The 15,823-nt window shown below is 43.6% G+C and overlaps 1 protein-coding gene across 2 annotated transcripts in view; it reads left to right on the top strand.

The window, feature by feature from the left end:
• The window catches only part of TMPRSS13 (transmembrane serine protease 13), a 103,753-nt gene that overhangs the window by 66,104 nt on the left and 21,826 nt on the right, over nucleotides 1-15,823 (top strand). For both annotated transcript variants that reach the window (XM_078146847.1, XM_078146846.1), the window contains exons 2-5: nucleotides 6,880-7,210; nucleotides 8,363-8,467; nucleotides 11,547-11,669; nucleotides 13,059-13,188. In XM_078146847.1, coding sequence (XP_078002973.1) covers nucleotides 6,880-7,210; nucleotides 8,363-8,467; nucleotides 11,547-11,669; nucleotides 13,059-13,188 — 689 coding nt within the window. The remainder of the gene's footprint in view (nucleotides 1-6,879; nucleotides 7,211-8,362; nucleotides 8,468-11,546; nucleotides 11,670-13,058; nucleotides 13,189-15,823) is intronic.

Raw genomic sequence — 15,823 nt, 5'->3', positions numbered from 1 at the left:
CATCTGGCACTTAGAACCTAATTTGCGTACATGTTGGTTCATCTTATAGAACAAGGGTTCTTAACCTGAGGGGGTCCATATACTTAATTTTTTTGATAACTATTTTAATATAATTATAATCCTATATGTTTTAATTTTATCCATTTAAAAACATTATTCTGAGGAGGTGTCAATAGACTTCACCAGATTGTCAAAGGTGTCTATGACACAGGGAAAATTAATAACCCCTGTTTTAGAATGTAAGTTCCTTGAGGGCAGGAACTGTTTTGGTTTTTATCTTTGTATTCCTAGAATCTAACAAAGTACCTAGCACAATTTTGTTGCTGTTCACTCATTTTAGTCGCGTCCAATTTTTCATAACCCCATTTGGAGTTTTCTTGGCAAAGACACTGGAGTGGTTTGCCATTTTCTTCTCTAGTTTATTTTACAGATGAGGAAACTGAGGCAAACAGGGTTGAGTGACTTGCCCAGGATCACACAGCTAGTAGACAAATGTCTGAGGCCAGATTTGAACGCACAAAGATAAGTCTTTCTGACTCTAGCCCCCTCTACCCCCTACTCTGCCCCTACCTAGCCCAAAATAGGTACTTAATAAATTGTTCTGAGTGAATAGATAAATGAAGACCCCTAGGGTCTCCAGAGATGGATCAGTTTGAGCTGGCCCTGGGGGGAGGGGTGGGGAAGAAGTTAGGACTCTGGCCAAGATGCTGGAATCTCACCAGCCATGTCTAGACTCCAGGGGAGCGCCAGCTCCTTGAGGACAGGAACTACTTTTGTTTGCTTGTTTTATTTTTTCTTTTCTCTCTTTGTACCTCCTACTCCTAGGGCAATCCTCTACATACTGTAAAAATAAATGTTTGTGGAATTGAACTCCCCGTCTTTATCGAGGAAGGAAGAAGAGACTCGGTTTAGTTAATGCTGCTGTAGTTTAGAGCTCAAGAAGGACTGGAGGAATGCCAAGTACTAGAAGTGAAGAGGAAGGCCATGGAATCTCATTAAACAAGCATTCATTATCAAGTGTCCCCTGTGTGCAATATATTAGGCTTCCTAGGTGGGTCCTACAAACTAGATCACTCTACGTATATTCTGGAACAGTTTGGGTGTAGTTCCACCCCCAAAGCCATGTTTGTACTGGAAAACCTTGATATCACTCTTTTTAACTGAGGATTTCATAGAAGGTTAGAATTAGAAGGGCCCTGAGAAACTGTCTGGTTCAATCCACTCATTTTACTTATGAAGAAACTGAGGCCCAGGGAGGTTGAGACTTGCCCAGAGTCATGCAGCTGGTCAGGGCTGAGCAGGGATTTGAGCCCAGGTGTTCTGAATCCAAAGCCACTCCAGTACATCCCATCTACCTCCTCCCTCCGGGATTCTATTCTCCTTACCACTATGTCCCCATGAGAGAGACATAGATCTCTCTCACTCAGCTCTTTGGAATCTGGGGAAGCTTTGTTTGAGTCCTTTACCAAAGAGGGATTCTGCAAATGGAGGCGGCTAATGTCTGTGCTGTCTTCCAATGGTGCTCCCCGCACCCCCTCCAAACAGCTTTGCAAACCAGGCTGCCTGCTCTTCTGTGGCTGGGAGTCCCTGAGCATGGCTACCTTTGCCCAAAGCTGGGTCTTGGGAATTCCAGAGTTGGGGTAGAATAGAACCCTTGTCCTGAATTCTAAGGTGTTCTCTTCTCTCTGGTTCTTATTCTCTTCCTCCCTTCCACTCCCTGACCTCCTCAATATATATACTCCATTCCCAGAACAGGACCTCATTCCTGGCATATTGCCTCCACCCTCCAGGCCTGTGAACATTTCACAATGAACAACAGGAAACCAGCAGCTTATTTATTTTTTAACCTCCTAGTTCTGAGAACTCTGTCCTTCCTCTGGCTAGCTAAGGCCAGGGCTATAGCTATTCTGGGCTCACCTTCAGCATGGCCTTTCCTACCATCTTCTGTTTTAGGGAAAATGGGACCGTCTTGATAACTCCACCCCTTACATACCTCCCTTACCTCTGGGCCTATCACCTCCACTTCCTGCTGGAGCCTAGACAGTGGGTGGAGAGATATTTTAAACCTGCTTATTTGCTAGAGGAAAATGACCCTGGAGGGAAAGATGATGAAGTTCTTTTGAGGCCCTTCTCACCCCCTTCCTGTAGTTTCTCCAGGCTGGAATTCTTGGGATGAAAGGAGACCCAGGGTGACAGGAGGAACTAAAGGGGAGTCCACCTGAGAATCTCCATCCCCAGCCCAAAGGATCAGAGATACTGTTACTCCACCTCCCCACCCCCAACACTATACCAGATGCCTGGCTTATATTTCAGGGGACAGTTCAGAGAAGATTCTGTACATCCCCTTTCTCCTCAAGACCAGGGGAAGGCTCATCTGTTGGACACAGAGAGGAAAGGGGTCAGAGCAGGCTGGGCAGATGCCTATGGTGTTAGGACACTGTGCAGATGCTTCAGGGACTCTGGCAAAAGTATTTCAAGGCTTAGTCACTATCCCACGGCTAATGATTTATGTGATTGTGAAAATAGGAGGATGAAAATGTATGGGGGAGGCACACATCCTTCCCCTGTGTAAATTTTCATTCAGAGGGCTTCACTATGAAGGTTTCTGCAAATCCAGTCTCTAGTTTATGAGAGCAGAACCCGAACCAGGATGGGACAACTAAGGCTATGTCCTAAGTGTCAACATCCAGGAGAGTTGCTTCTTCTTCGATGTGGTCCAGAGGCTGGTTTGCCCCTGCTTCACGTGTTGCAGCTCCTCCACCACCCATCCCATTCCCGCTTGGGGAAAGTGGGACTTCAGAGGATTTGAGAGAGAGAGGTCCTTCTCCCATGTGGCCTGTTCCTCATAACCCAATGAAAGTTAAGGATGAAGCCAAATCAAGGAGAGGTTTCTAGAGCTGGATTGTGGATCCCAGACCGTCTTTCATACTGCACCACTCTTCATCTCTCCCCATTCCCCCAACTGTTTTTACCCCAGGTGAAAAAATCCCTGCTAAGAAAACCACCCTTCGATGGGTCAGTAATCATCATCATCAGCAGCTAGACAAATATATCTGTAAGCACTTTAAGCCAGACACAATGGAATGAAAAGAGCATTCATTAAGTGCCTACTATGTGCCAGGCACTGGGCTAAGTGCTTTACAGATATCTCATTTGAGAAAATCGTTCGGGAAATCAACACCACTAGCAAACATTCAGTAATTAGCTCCAGCAACATGCTTGCCAAGTCACTGAGCCTCCTAACCCCTTCTTCAGCCAGTGGAATATGGCATAGGACCCCAGATTTCCCCACTCCTGGGCCTGGGATGTTATCCCAAAGAGGCCCTTCCTTCCTCAGAACTTCACCATGAAGAAATGACTACATCATTTACCTTCAGAGATGTGAATCAAAAGATTTAGTTTTTGGATTGGATGTCTGCTTCCACCTGGATAGGGCACTTGCAATAAGAAAACTTCTGCCACTGCAAAATTTAGTCTAGGAGTGTTACCTGTGAACGCCATCAGGTTAAGGACTTGCCTGGGCCACGCAGCCAGTATGGGTCATGGGCTGGACTTGAATCCAGGTCTTACCACCGTGTCATCTTAATATCTCAATAATAAGATAGCAACAACAATAATGATAGAAGTACTTGGATTCCTACCCCAAAGGGATGCTAGTGTTGGATTGAGGCAAGGACCTTAATAACTAGATAGACCATTTTATTAATTATTAGCCCTAGTAATAAAGTGAAATAATTATAAGGGATTTTCTACTATGCTTTTAAAATGAATGGAGACCTAGAGAGGTGACTTTTTTTTTTTCAAACTCACATAGCACAGCAGATTAGATCTCATAGTCAACTTTCTTCATCCTCCCCAAACCACCTGCTTGGTACAGTGGAAGGATGCCATGACTTGCAGTTAGCACACTCGGATTTTCATCCTGGCCCTGCTACTTCCTACCTGTGTGACCTTGGCCACCTCTCTCATAACCTCCCTGGGCTTCAATTCCTCTTACGCTATAAAATGAGGAGTTGGGCTAGATGGCTTCCTGAGTTTCCTTCCAGCTCTAAATTTTGGGCTCCTGTGAGCCTGCTCCTCTCAGTTCTACCTCATCCACCTGTCAGCCCGAGCAGCTTGGATCAGAAATGGTACAAGGGACACAGGGACACATGGGCTGGCCTGCTGGGTCTCTTGTTCCTGTTCCTACAGAGATGCTTGGGAGGGAGGAAGAGGAGATGCTCTCCAGCTGCAGCAGGTGCCTGGCACAGGCAGAGAGAATCACCAGAGAGCAGCATGCCTGGATGCTGGAAAACTGCCAGGCAGCTTGGAATGTATCAGCACCACCGGCTCTGGCATTGCTCCAGGGTGGCAGCCAGAGCTTGGAAGGGGAAATTGGATATTCTCTATGCCAAGTGTTCAGCAGTGGGTGAAGAGGGGGAGAAGCATCTTCTAAAATGCTAGCCGAGGACAATTGCAGGCGCCAAGGTCCAGTTAGCTTTCTCACTTATGGTACCTCAGATTTAGAAGCCCCACCCCCACCCAGGCCCTGGGTCTCCTGGTCTCCTCAGGGCAGAGCTGCTCTTAGTGCTGATGCCTGCTGGTAGCTGTGACGGGCACATAGCCCATTGTCTGTGTCCTGAGGCTGCTCTCAGGATTGGTGAGTCCCAGGCCCTGACCTGGCCATCACTTCAGGAGGCGCCCCAGTCACACTCATGTCACTTCTTGCTTTACTCCCTCACTGTATCCTCCAGCTCTTCAATAGCCACAGCCGTGCCCCTCTCCTCCCTCAACCCGCCTCACCTCCCCTTACCAACTCTTTCTTTTTGCATCATTTTCCCCCTTTAGAAAGTAAGCTTTACTCTTTTTGTGGTGGCAAAGAATTGGAAATTGAGAGGATGCCCATCAATTGGGGAATGGCTGAGCAAGTTGTGGTATATGAATGTAATGGAATACTATTGTTCTATAAGAAATGATGAACAGACTGACTTCAGAAAAACCTGGGAAGACTTATATGGTCTGATGCTGAGTGAAGTGAGCAGAACCAAGAGGACTTTGTATACAATAGCAGCCACGTTATGCAATGACTAAGAATGTTAAACTGAACCCTTCTCAGCATTACGAGGATCTAAGACATCTCCAGAGGTCTCGGGGTGGAAAATGCTGTCCACATCCAAAGAAAGAACTATGGAAGTCGAATCGCTCTCACTTATTTTTACCTTCAGTTGAGTTTTGTTTCATCTTTCTGATGGTTCCTCCTATTGGTTTTAATTTTTACTTACAACTTCACTAATGTGAAAATATGTTCAATGGGTATGTAAATGTAAAGCCTATGTCAGATTGTGCTCTGTGTTGGGGAGGGTGGGAGGGGGGAGAAAAAGGGAGAAAAAATTTTCAACTCAAAAGCATATGGAAAAAAAAATTAAAAAAATAAAATAAAATAAAAATAGAAAGTGAGCTTTAGGCCAGAGACTGACTCATTTGCTTGTGTTTTGCTCAGTGCTTAGTATCATGTAGAAATTACTTAATAAATGGAAGGAAGGAAAAAAAGGAGGAAGGAAGGGAGGGAGAGAGGAAAGGAAAGGAGGGAAGGAGGGAGTAAGGGAGGGAGTAATGGAGAAAAAAAGAAAGAAAGGAGGGGGAAGGAAGAGTTGAGGAAGGGAGGGAGGAGAGAAGGAAGGAGAAAGGAAGGAAGGATCAGAGGAAGGGAGAAAGGAAGGAAAGAAGGAAACAAGCATTTATTAAGACTTACTATGTTCCTGGCATATGCTCAGCACTTTACAAATATCATCTCATTTGATCCTCACAACAGCCCTGGGAAGTAGATGCTATGTATGTATTTGTGTATGTATGTGTGTGTGTAATCTATCTGAGGTGTATGGGGTATTCAGAGAGGACTAGCATTTCAGGTGTGAGGGCTTGCTGAGCCCTTTTCAGGCTGCTCATCCACCTTTGGTGTCACCTGATTCACCCAACTCTCACATGTCGCTCCAAGAAGTGGTAGCATGTGCAGCAGCCACACCCTGGTGAACTGTCTTGGCAGACAGGTTTAGGGCAACTAACAGGCCTCAAACCCATTGGTGAGTTAGAGGGATGTTTACTCCAAGCATGTGAAGACTTCCCTTGTGGAATGGGTCGATAAGAACAATTTGTTCCAATGGCCATGAAGGCAGCTGAAGCAGGCACTGTGGAGCGCTTAGAGCTTGGTCAGACATCAAAGATGCCAAGGTCATCCACTGTATCTTGGGCCATCGCCAGTTGTCTTGAGTTTTGTCCTGCCACTGGACTTCAATGACTCTGAAAGGGAGAGTGAGGCTGATGACTGCACAACTCTGCCTCACTTAAATCATCTGTCTGACTGTATATCATCTATCTATCTATCTATCTATCTATCTATCTATCTAACTTTCTATCTTTCTATCTTTCTATCTATCTATCTATGTTATCTATCATGGCCTGCAGGCTTTCTTTAAATTACAATGGGTAACCTCTGCTCAGCGGACAGGGCCTATTCCTCTAATGCCAAGACACTAGGCTATGTCTAGTATCTGGTAGCCTGGTCTAGGGTGCTTTAATTCCCCTGCACAGAAAAGTCTCCAAAAGGCAGATTACTCCGCAGACCTGAGGGAAGTGCCCCATTGCCCTTGGGAGCCCATCTTACCCTTTGCAGATCCCTAGAGATGATAGTTTGCGGGGCAGCTATGGTGATTCTGAGGTAATTCCAGCTCTTGCTGGAAGATATGCCCATCTCAGACCTTTGTTTATGAAGAAATTTGGTAGAAACTACAGACTCTCTTTGTGTAGCTTCTGTCTCCTGGTTTGGGAATATTTGGCGGTTATACACATTTGAAAGCTCAGGGAAAATGCACAAAATGCCCTACCCATCTCCTCTCCTTTCAGAATGCCTTGCCTTCCCGGTCACCATCCACGAGGTCCACCGTCCACCATCCACCATCTGTCGCATCATCCCCTCTAAGGTCATCACCCTCCAGGTCACCATCTGTCGCATCATCCCCCCTAAGGTCATCACCCACCAGGTCACCATCCATCGCATCATGCCCCTTAAGGTCATCACCCTCCAGGGTACCATCCATCGCATCATCCCCAGTGAGGTCATCCCCTGCCAGAGCATCCTCAGTCAGATTGGTTAGATCATCCCCAGTGAGATCTGCTGTCAGATCAACTCCCACAAGGTCATCTCCAGCCGTACGGGCAGCCCCAGAAAGCAGAAGTAAGACGGGATATTGGGTTGGAGGGAACAAAATTTGGACTGAGGGCCATAGGGAAACAGTAGACATATTGAACCCATATAAGAGGGGGGACATCCTGCTATTGATTCTGTTTCTTGAATTTGGGTGTGTTTATATGTGTTAGGAGAATTAAGAAGAGCTGGCAATGAAGTTCTATCAATCAGTCATGGAGTATTTATTGAGATATTGAAGAAGTAATTAGATAGGAGACCATGGTCACGATGGCAGTGCAGGGGGTGGGGAATGCAGGATCCCCGTAAGACAGATAAGAACTTTAGCTGCTATTGGTCTGTCTGATGTTCTGATTTCTTGGGCATGGGATAATCCATTACAACCAGGAAATGAATTAAAGACCACAGCTCTTTCCATTGGGTCATCCTATTCAACTAGCTGGGGGTCCACCTGGTACCACATACTGCTGGCTGTGGGTTGAAGTGATGGTGAGCAAGATCCACCTGTGAAGAAGGACTAAGAGAAAAAGTTTTCCTTTCTTGGAGGAGATTGACATAAGGAGAGAAACATGGCTTGCCCAGACCATGGGGGTGGGTAATTCCTCTACAGCAAAGGATTCTTTGTAGGGGTCTGTGGATAGATTTCAGAGGGTCTGTGAATTTGGATAAGAAAGAAATTACATCTTTATTTTTGATAACCTCTAAATGAAATTTGGCATTTCCCTCCATTATTTAAATACATTAAAGGGATCCATAGGTTTCAACTGATGGTCAAAGGAGTTCATTATACCAATAAGGTTAAGAACTACTGATCTACAGGAAAATTAGTCATTCTGAATGGATTACTTAGGATTGGTTCTGACAGTATTCAAGTCTTACTCATGCTTGCTCTGCTAGCCCATCCCAACTGTGCCCTAATACCCTAGACACGTTGTCTACCTGTCCGAGACCCAACTGGTCTCCCAACACTAAGAACAAGCATCCAGGTACTTTGTATTAAATGGTAGTCATTTGGGAAAGCTCCAGTCAATCATTCAATTAGTTGAGGGATTTTTTTTTTGGGTGAAGAGTCAAAGCCCTAACCGGGCCCAAATGGGCCAGTCTTGTTTCCTTCTCCTTCTTCCATGGTGCCTGTATCCCTCCCGAGAACCTCACCTTCCTCTGCTGCCACCCCACTCCTAGGTGTGTCCATGCCCAAGCTCACCTGGCAGGGGAGCCAGAAAAGACTTACCTTCGTTGGCTGTGTCCTGCTGCTCATTGCCCTGGTCGTCGCACTCATCCTGTTGTGTGAGTCCTGCCGCTGATGGGTGGGCTGGGCAGGCAAGGTCATGCGTGTACTCATTAGATCTATCCCAAAGTGGGATGAAATATCTTGGAAGGTAGTGGGTTCCCTTTCATTAGAGGCCTTCAGACAAGGGCTAGACGGCCATGTGTCTGGAGTGGTGTAGAGGGGATTCTGGATCACTATAGGTTGGCCTAGATGGCTTGAGATTCCTTCCAACTCAGAAATACTGTGATTCCTTCACAGGCAGTGACCAGGGAACCATCCACTCAACTCTTACCCTAACAACAATAATAATAATAGCTAGCATGTATGTAGTGCTTAATGGTTTGCAGTGCAACCTACATACATTATCTTGTTTGCTCCTCACAACAACCTGTGAGATAGGTACTACTGGTCTCTTATCCTCATCGGGAGACAGCAAGGTGGAACAGTGGAATACTGGACTTGCAGTCAGGAAGAATTGAGTTCAAATACTGCCTCGGACACTTATTAGCTGTGTAATCCTATGCATGTCACTTGCCCTCTAACTCTCTCAATTTCCTCATCTATAAAATGGGGCTAACGATAGCACCTTCCTCGCAGGACTGTAGGGATCAAATGAAGTAACATATGTAAAGTGCTTTGCAAACATTAAAGTGCTACATAAATTCTATTATTATTCTACTGTTATTATTATTATCTTACAAATGAGGAAACTGAGACTCAAAGGGGTTAAGAGCATTATCCAGGGTCACACAGCTAGGAAATATCTGAGACCAGACATTTGGGTGAGGAATTTGTAGGAGAAAACTTCAAGGAAGAAGGAAGACTTGAGGTAGACTTAGGAAGGCAATACTTTGGATAGGTAACAAGAAAGAGAAAAGGGCATTCCAAGTGGGGCATTCCAGGTGGGATGTACAATTCCATCGATAGTGAAGGAAGTAAAAATAAACATAGGAGTCAGTTCAGTGGTCAGTGAGGAGGCAGCTCTTCCTGATGGAACAAAGAGTGATAAGAGAGAGGTTTAGTTTAAGTAAAATGGGGCCAGATTATGGACTCATAGTTGAGTCTCAGTATGTTTAGTTTGGACTTGATCTGATATGCTGTGAGAGATTGTAGGTTCTTAAGAAAAGGAGTGATATGATTTAAGTGGCATTTAAAGAAAATTGATTAGATGGTATTCAACGTGGTTTGGTTTGGGGTTGGGGCACGTAGAGAATAGAGGGACTGGAGTCAGGAAGACTGATCAATAGATTCTAACAATTATCCAAGAGGTGAAGGTCTAGATTAGAGAGATGGTATTGATAACAGAAAGGAAAGGACTAATTCAAGAGATTTGCAAAGGATGAATTGACAGGTCTTGGCAACAGATTTGCTAGAAAGTATGAAATAAAGGAAAAGTCAAAGCCAAGCTTTCAGATGTAGTACTGGGAGAATGGCAGCAGCTATATCAGCAATAGGGAATTTAGGAGAGGGAATTGGTTTGGAGGGTGGGGTTATGACTTCAGTTGTGTTCATTGGGAGGAGGTACTGGATAGCATTGTGTAGTAGAAAGTTGTAGACTTGTAGTCAGGTTAGAATCCAAGCTCCATACCTATAAGTTTCAGTCATTCAATCCTCCAGAATCTGTTTCCTCATCTGTAGAACTGAGATAATAATATTCACTATCCCTACCTCACAGGGCTTTGGTGAGGAAGGTGTAAACCTTAAAAGCGCTACAGAAATGTGAGTGATGATGAGGATGTGGAGATGCCCTGGAGTCACTTGATGTAACAGGGACTAGAACTTGGATGAAACTTCAGGGCTGGATATAGTTACAGACAAGGTATGACCAAAGAAGTAATGGGATGGATTGTGGTATGTGGCTTATGGCATTCATCTCACCACTTAGAGATTTCTAAGTCATTAAAATGATCCCATGCATCACAAAGAGGTGATAATTACAATTGTGGTCATAGGTGAGCTTTCCTTCACCAAAAGATTAATGGATAAGTGTATCTGTGCTTTTGTTGATGAAGTCACAGGTAAGGAAATTCTCTCCACCAATGCAAGTCAGTGCTTCTTTGGAACATAGAGTCTAAGAGAGTTTCCTACAACACTGAAAGATTAAATAACTTATCTGGGGTCACATAGACTGGTACCTTTCAGAGTTGAGACTTGAAACTAGATTCTCCCGGCTTCTGGGCCAGTTCTCTATTGACTATGCTACATTGTCTACCACTTGTAGTCATCAATCACTAGAATCAAAAGGGGCTTTAGAGATAATGCAATACAATTAATGAGGGAATGAATTTAAATGGCTCAGGATAAAATTTTGAGGGGCCCCTTCATTGAATGGATAGAAAGAAGAAAAGAACCCAATAACTTTTGAGGTTCTGGAAGATGGTGGGAGCCAGTTAGGTGGACAGAGTTAGTATGTGTTAGTGTATAGGAAGTATCCCAAGAGGATTTTCTGTCTGATGGATCCTGATGAACTAAAAGACGTACCTGGGATGTATGGCATCTACAGCATAGAGGGCTTCTCCTCCAATGAGTCTGGATTTATAGTTACTTATAATAAAAATTAACATTTAGAGTTTTCACTCCACTTTTACCTTATCTATTATCATAAATACACTACTTTATTAGACCTCACAACCACTCTATGAGGTGTGTAGTATAGATATCAACATCCTGATTTTACAGATGAGGAAACCTAGGTTCAGAGGGTTTAAGTATGTTGCCCATACAATTAGTATGTCAGAGGCAGAATCTGAACCTAGATCTTTGCAGGTCCAAGTTCATTGCTCTCTCTCCACTTTTCCACCCTGCCTCCTTGACCCTTTGTAGTTTAAAGGGACACCAGAAATCTACCAGTCCAAGTCTTTCATTTCACAAACTGAGTCCCAGAGTGAGGGAAATGACTTGCCTCAGTTTCCTTGAGATTGCTTTCCATGCTACATACAGAGTTTTGGGGAGCATTGCAGATTATCCATTCTTTGACAATGGTGAAGGAGAACCCCAGAGTCCCAGAGGAACCCAGCTCCCTGTCTGGTTCTTTGACTGCTGAGTCTCCTGGGTCCTCAGTCCTCACAGTGAAAGACACATCTGTTCCTTTTCCAGTTTATTTCTGGAAGGGCCACACAGCAATCAAGTACAAGGAGCCCGTGGAGAGCTGCCACAGGAATGCCGTGCGCTGTGATGGAGTTGTGGACTGCAAGTTTAAAAGTGATGAGCTGGGCTGTGGTAAGTGGGGTCAGGGTGGGTGGGCAGCACTCTGGCTGTAAATGTGAATGATCCTGCCTAAGCCTGGTACACACGGGGGTCTGTAAGTGTGAAGATGAATGTGGGACAAACAAAAGGCTCCTATGCCCACCCCATCCTCCTTCAGGGTGCTGCACAATCATGTCTGTGAATATCTATGCATGCGCATGTGTTCATATTCCACCCACATGTGTGCCTATGTGTGTGTGTGTGCGGGGGAGAGACAAATCGACAAAGTGTACCTCAGTTTTCTCTCTGTAAAAAAGTGGGGGGGTTGAATTCATTGGTCTCTAAAGTACCTTCCAGTTCCAAATTTAGGATGCCATGTCCTTTGATGTTTATGAACTTGGCCCAGATGGAGGTCCCTGCTCTCTCTTCTGTGGGCCTCACACCTCTTCCCAGAGCAGTATTCCTTAGCAGTTTTTCCAGCCCACCCGCAGTGAGTGGCTGTGGCTCTCCTAGGTACAGACAGTCTGGCCAATGGCCTAGGGGATTAGGAGTGCAGACATCAATTTAGAGCTGGAAAGGACATCTGAGGCCATCTAGTCCAACACCTCATTTCACAGTTAAGGAAACTAAGACCCAGGAAATCTCTTTCTTTCTTTAAAGAACAACTAAAAAATTTTTTTTGTTATAATGATTTCGTTGATTTTGTTATATCATCTTCATTTCCTCTATCCTTTCCCAGTCCCCCTTAATCTTCCTTCTGAGACTACCCCCACCCACTTTTTGTTGTTGTTGTTATTGTCATTGCTCACTTGTTTCAGTCATGTCCGAGTCTCTGTGACCCCATTCGGAGTTTTCTTGGCAAAGATACTGGAGTGGTTTGCTATTTCCTTCTCCGGCTCATTTTACAGATTGTATATATTTTGTATGTACGTAGTTGTTTTCATGGGGTTTTCCCCATTAAGTTGTGACCCCGTTGAGAGGTGGGACCAGGTTTGATGTTGTTGTTGTTGTTGTTGTTGTTGTTGTTTGTTGTTTTGCCTTTCTTTGTATCCCCAGCAGTTAGCACAGTGCCTGGCACATAGTAGAAGTTTAATAAATGCTTGTTGGCTAACTGACTCAATCTCCCTTCCCCAGAAAGCCATCCCGTGTCACAAAAATTAAAAAAGGAGAAAGAAAAAAAGCGTTTCAGGAAAACTAACCAACATAGCAACTGAGGGATATTCTCACTTTCATATACTTTCTCAGGATGCCTGGACCTCAGCTAATAAAGAGCTTCCTAGAATGGCTCCTGATTACCTCTCCAAACAAGAGTTCAGGCCCTCAGTGTGTCTAGCTCTTCCTTCCTCCTAGTTTCTGTTCTGTGAGGATGGCTTGTAAGCCCATAGATCTCAAGACTCAGGGTCTTTTCTCCTTTCTTTCCAGTGAGATTTGACTGGGACAAGTCTCTGCTTAGACTCTATTCTGGAGTCCATCGCCAGTGGTTGCCTGTCTGCAGTGATGGCTGGAACAACTCCTATTCTGAAAAGATCTGCCAACAACTTGGTTTTCAGAGGTACTATGTCCTTTCATCCATCCTCCACCTTTGCCCATGCCCTCTTGCCTTTATGTCCTATTACCTTCCCTCCAACACCTCCCCTTCAGCTTCCAAAGCTTTCTAACCCTAGTAGTAGCTAAATATTAGCCTAAGAAGACTTCTGGTTTTGGAGGAGGCAATCGGGGTTAAGTGACTTAAGCTAGTAAGTGTTATGTGTCTGAGGTTGCATTTGAACTCAGGGCCTCCTGACTCCAAGACTTGTGAAAGCCAGAGTCTTGCTGTACAGCATTCTCTGAAGAGGCTGCTGTGCTATTTAATAGGATGGCTGGGATCAAAAGGACTCAAGGGTAAATACTTAACAATTAGTTCTCTAGGGGGAAAAACAATGCATGGCATTTTAAAGTTTCATCAACAGTATTAACATTTTTTTTTACTACTTTCTTAAGTCTGGAAATCAACAAAACAATAAACCAAGCCCTGACTTGTAGCTTTTGCTCATTTCTGAGGCATTAAATTTTCACATTGAAAACAATCGGTTTTCCAAAACCTTTTTGAACGAGTTCTAGCACAGGGATGAAAGGACCCATCCTGAAATGATTTCCTGGGTCCCAAGAGGGCCCTAGGACAAATGGACAGAAGCTACAGAAAGGCAGATTTTAGTTTCATATGAGGAAGTACTTTTTTTTTTACTGTAAATATATTTTTATTTTTTCTGTTAAATATTTCCCAATTACATGTAACATTTTTTAACATTCATTTTTTAAAATTTCAAGTGTCAAATTCTCTCCTTCCTCTCCATCTTTTCTCCACCCCTTGAGAAGGCAAGTAACATAATAATAATTATATATGTAAAGTCATGCAAAACATATTAGCCAAATTGAAAAAGAAAACACATACACATATAAAAAAAAAACCCACCAGAAAAGTAGAGTAAAAAAAGTATGCTTCAATCTATACTCAGAGTTAATCAGTTCTCTCTCTGGAAGTGGATAGCATTTTTCATTAAGGGTCTTTTGAAATTGGATCATTGTCTTGATCTGAGCATCTAAGCCTTTCACAGTTGATTACTGTTACAATATTGTTACTGTGTACAATGTTCTCCTGGTTCGCTCACTTCACTTTGCATCAGTTCATATAAGTCTATGGAAGAACATTTTTAAGAATTAATTCTAAATTTTATTCTGATCTTAACAAACACCAAATAGAATTCATATTGTATTTGTATATACGTAGTAGAACAGGAAGAGGGTTGTACATGAATTTGCAGGTCTCAAGTATCTATAACTTGCTTTTTTTAAAAAAAAAGCATGTAGTAAGATCAACCTATAACTTTCAAAGCCATCCTGCTTATCTGACCTTCTTCCTGGCCTAAGGAAGAACTTCTTAACCATGGAACTGTCTAAGAGTCTAACTGGCCACCTTGAAAGTGGGGAACACTTTACCGTTAGAGATGATTGGAGTCAAGCCTCAATCACAACTTGTTGGAGATGTCATGGAGAAGATTCTTATATTGGCCAGTGAGGTAGACTAGATGAATTCTCATATCCCTTTCACACCTGATATTCAGTGATTAAATGAGTCTCATGCAATAGAAGGACCTTAAATAAGGTCTTGGACAAATGATTTCACATTTCTGGGCCTCAGTTTCCTTATCTGCAAAATGGTAGGGTTGGACGAAGTGACATGAAGCCTTCTTCCAGATCCAAATCCTATAATCTTGTTGTCTTAGAAGGGAAATGAGATGTGGGGAGAGACGACCAAGGATGCTGGGAACCTCTATGAGGAAGAGCAAAGTAATTGCTTTACTAGGTTGAAGTACGTATAGATAATGCCTGGGATTCATAGTATCACGTGATTTATAGCCAAAATATCTGCTCTCCTTCTGCCCTCTGTGTTTTTGAGTTTTTGCTATCACCAGTATAGGACTATGCATGGGACTGGTCAAGCATGTAAATGCTTGAATGTGCCTGAATGTGTTTATGGGCACAGGTGTCTGTGTCTTGAAAAGGATCTTGGAAGATGAGAAAAGAGAAGGAACTAAGAGTTGATATAGGGCCAGTGCTGAATGCTTTCACAAATTATTTCATTTGATCCTCATAACAACCCTTCGAGGTAAGTGCTATTATTAACTTCATTTTGCAGTTAAGGAAACTGAGGCAAACAGGTCAGGTGATTTGTCCAGGGTCACACAGCTAGTAAATGTGTGAGGCTAGATTTGAACCCAGGTCTTCCTGAATCCAGGCACAGCCAAGTGACAGAACATTTGTGTAAGTCAGGGGTTCTTAATCTGAGGTCTTCATCAAAACTTTTAAAAAAAAATTGATAACTATATATTTAAAAAGTTTAAAACATTATTCTGAAAAAGGGAGTCTATGGGTTTCACCAGACTGCCAAAGAAATTTATGACACCAAAAAGCTTAACAATACCAAAAGCATTTCTCACAGAAACCTTAATTAGGAGGACTCTGTGTTCCTTGGAGATAAGCTACCATAAAAGACCAGGCCTGGGACTTTTGACCAGTCCTCTGACCCTCACCCTTGTGGCTCTAAGACTCCTTATCCAGACAAAGCACGTTCAAGCAATTCATTTAATGAGTGAGTTTCTTTGATGCTAGAGAATGTGAGTGATGTCCCTCATATCACAGGCCGAGCA

Source organism: Phascolarctos cinereus, unplaced genomic scaffold (assembly GCF_003287225.1).
Source record: "Phascolarctos cinereus isolate Bilbo 61053 unplaced genomic scaffold, phaCin_HiC Scaffold_726;HRSCAF=1367, whole genome shotgun sequence".
NCBI lineage: Eukaryota > Metazoa > Chordata > Mammalia > Diprotodontia > Phascolarctidae > Phascolarctos > Phascolarctos cinereus.
The sequence above is the reverse complement of the archived record's forward strand: the minus strand, read 5'-3'. Positions and strand labels throughout refer to the sequence as shown.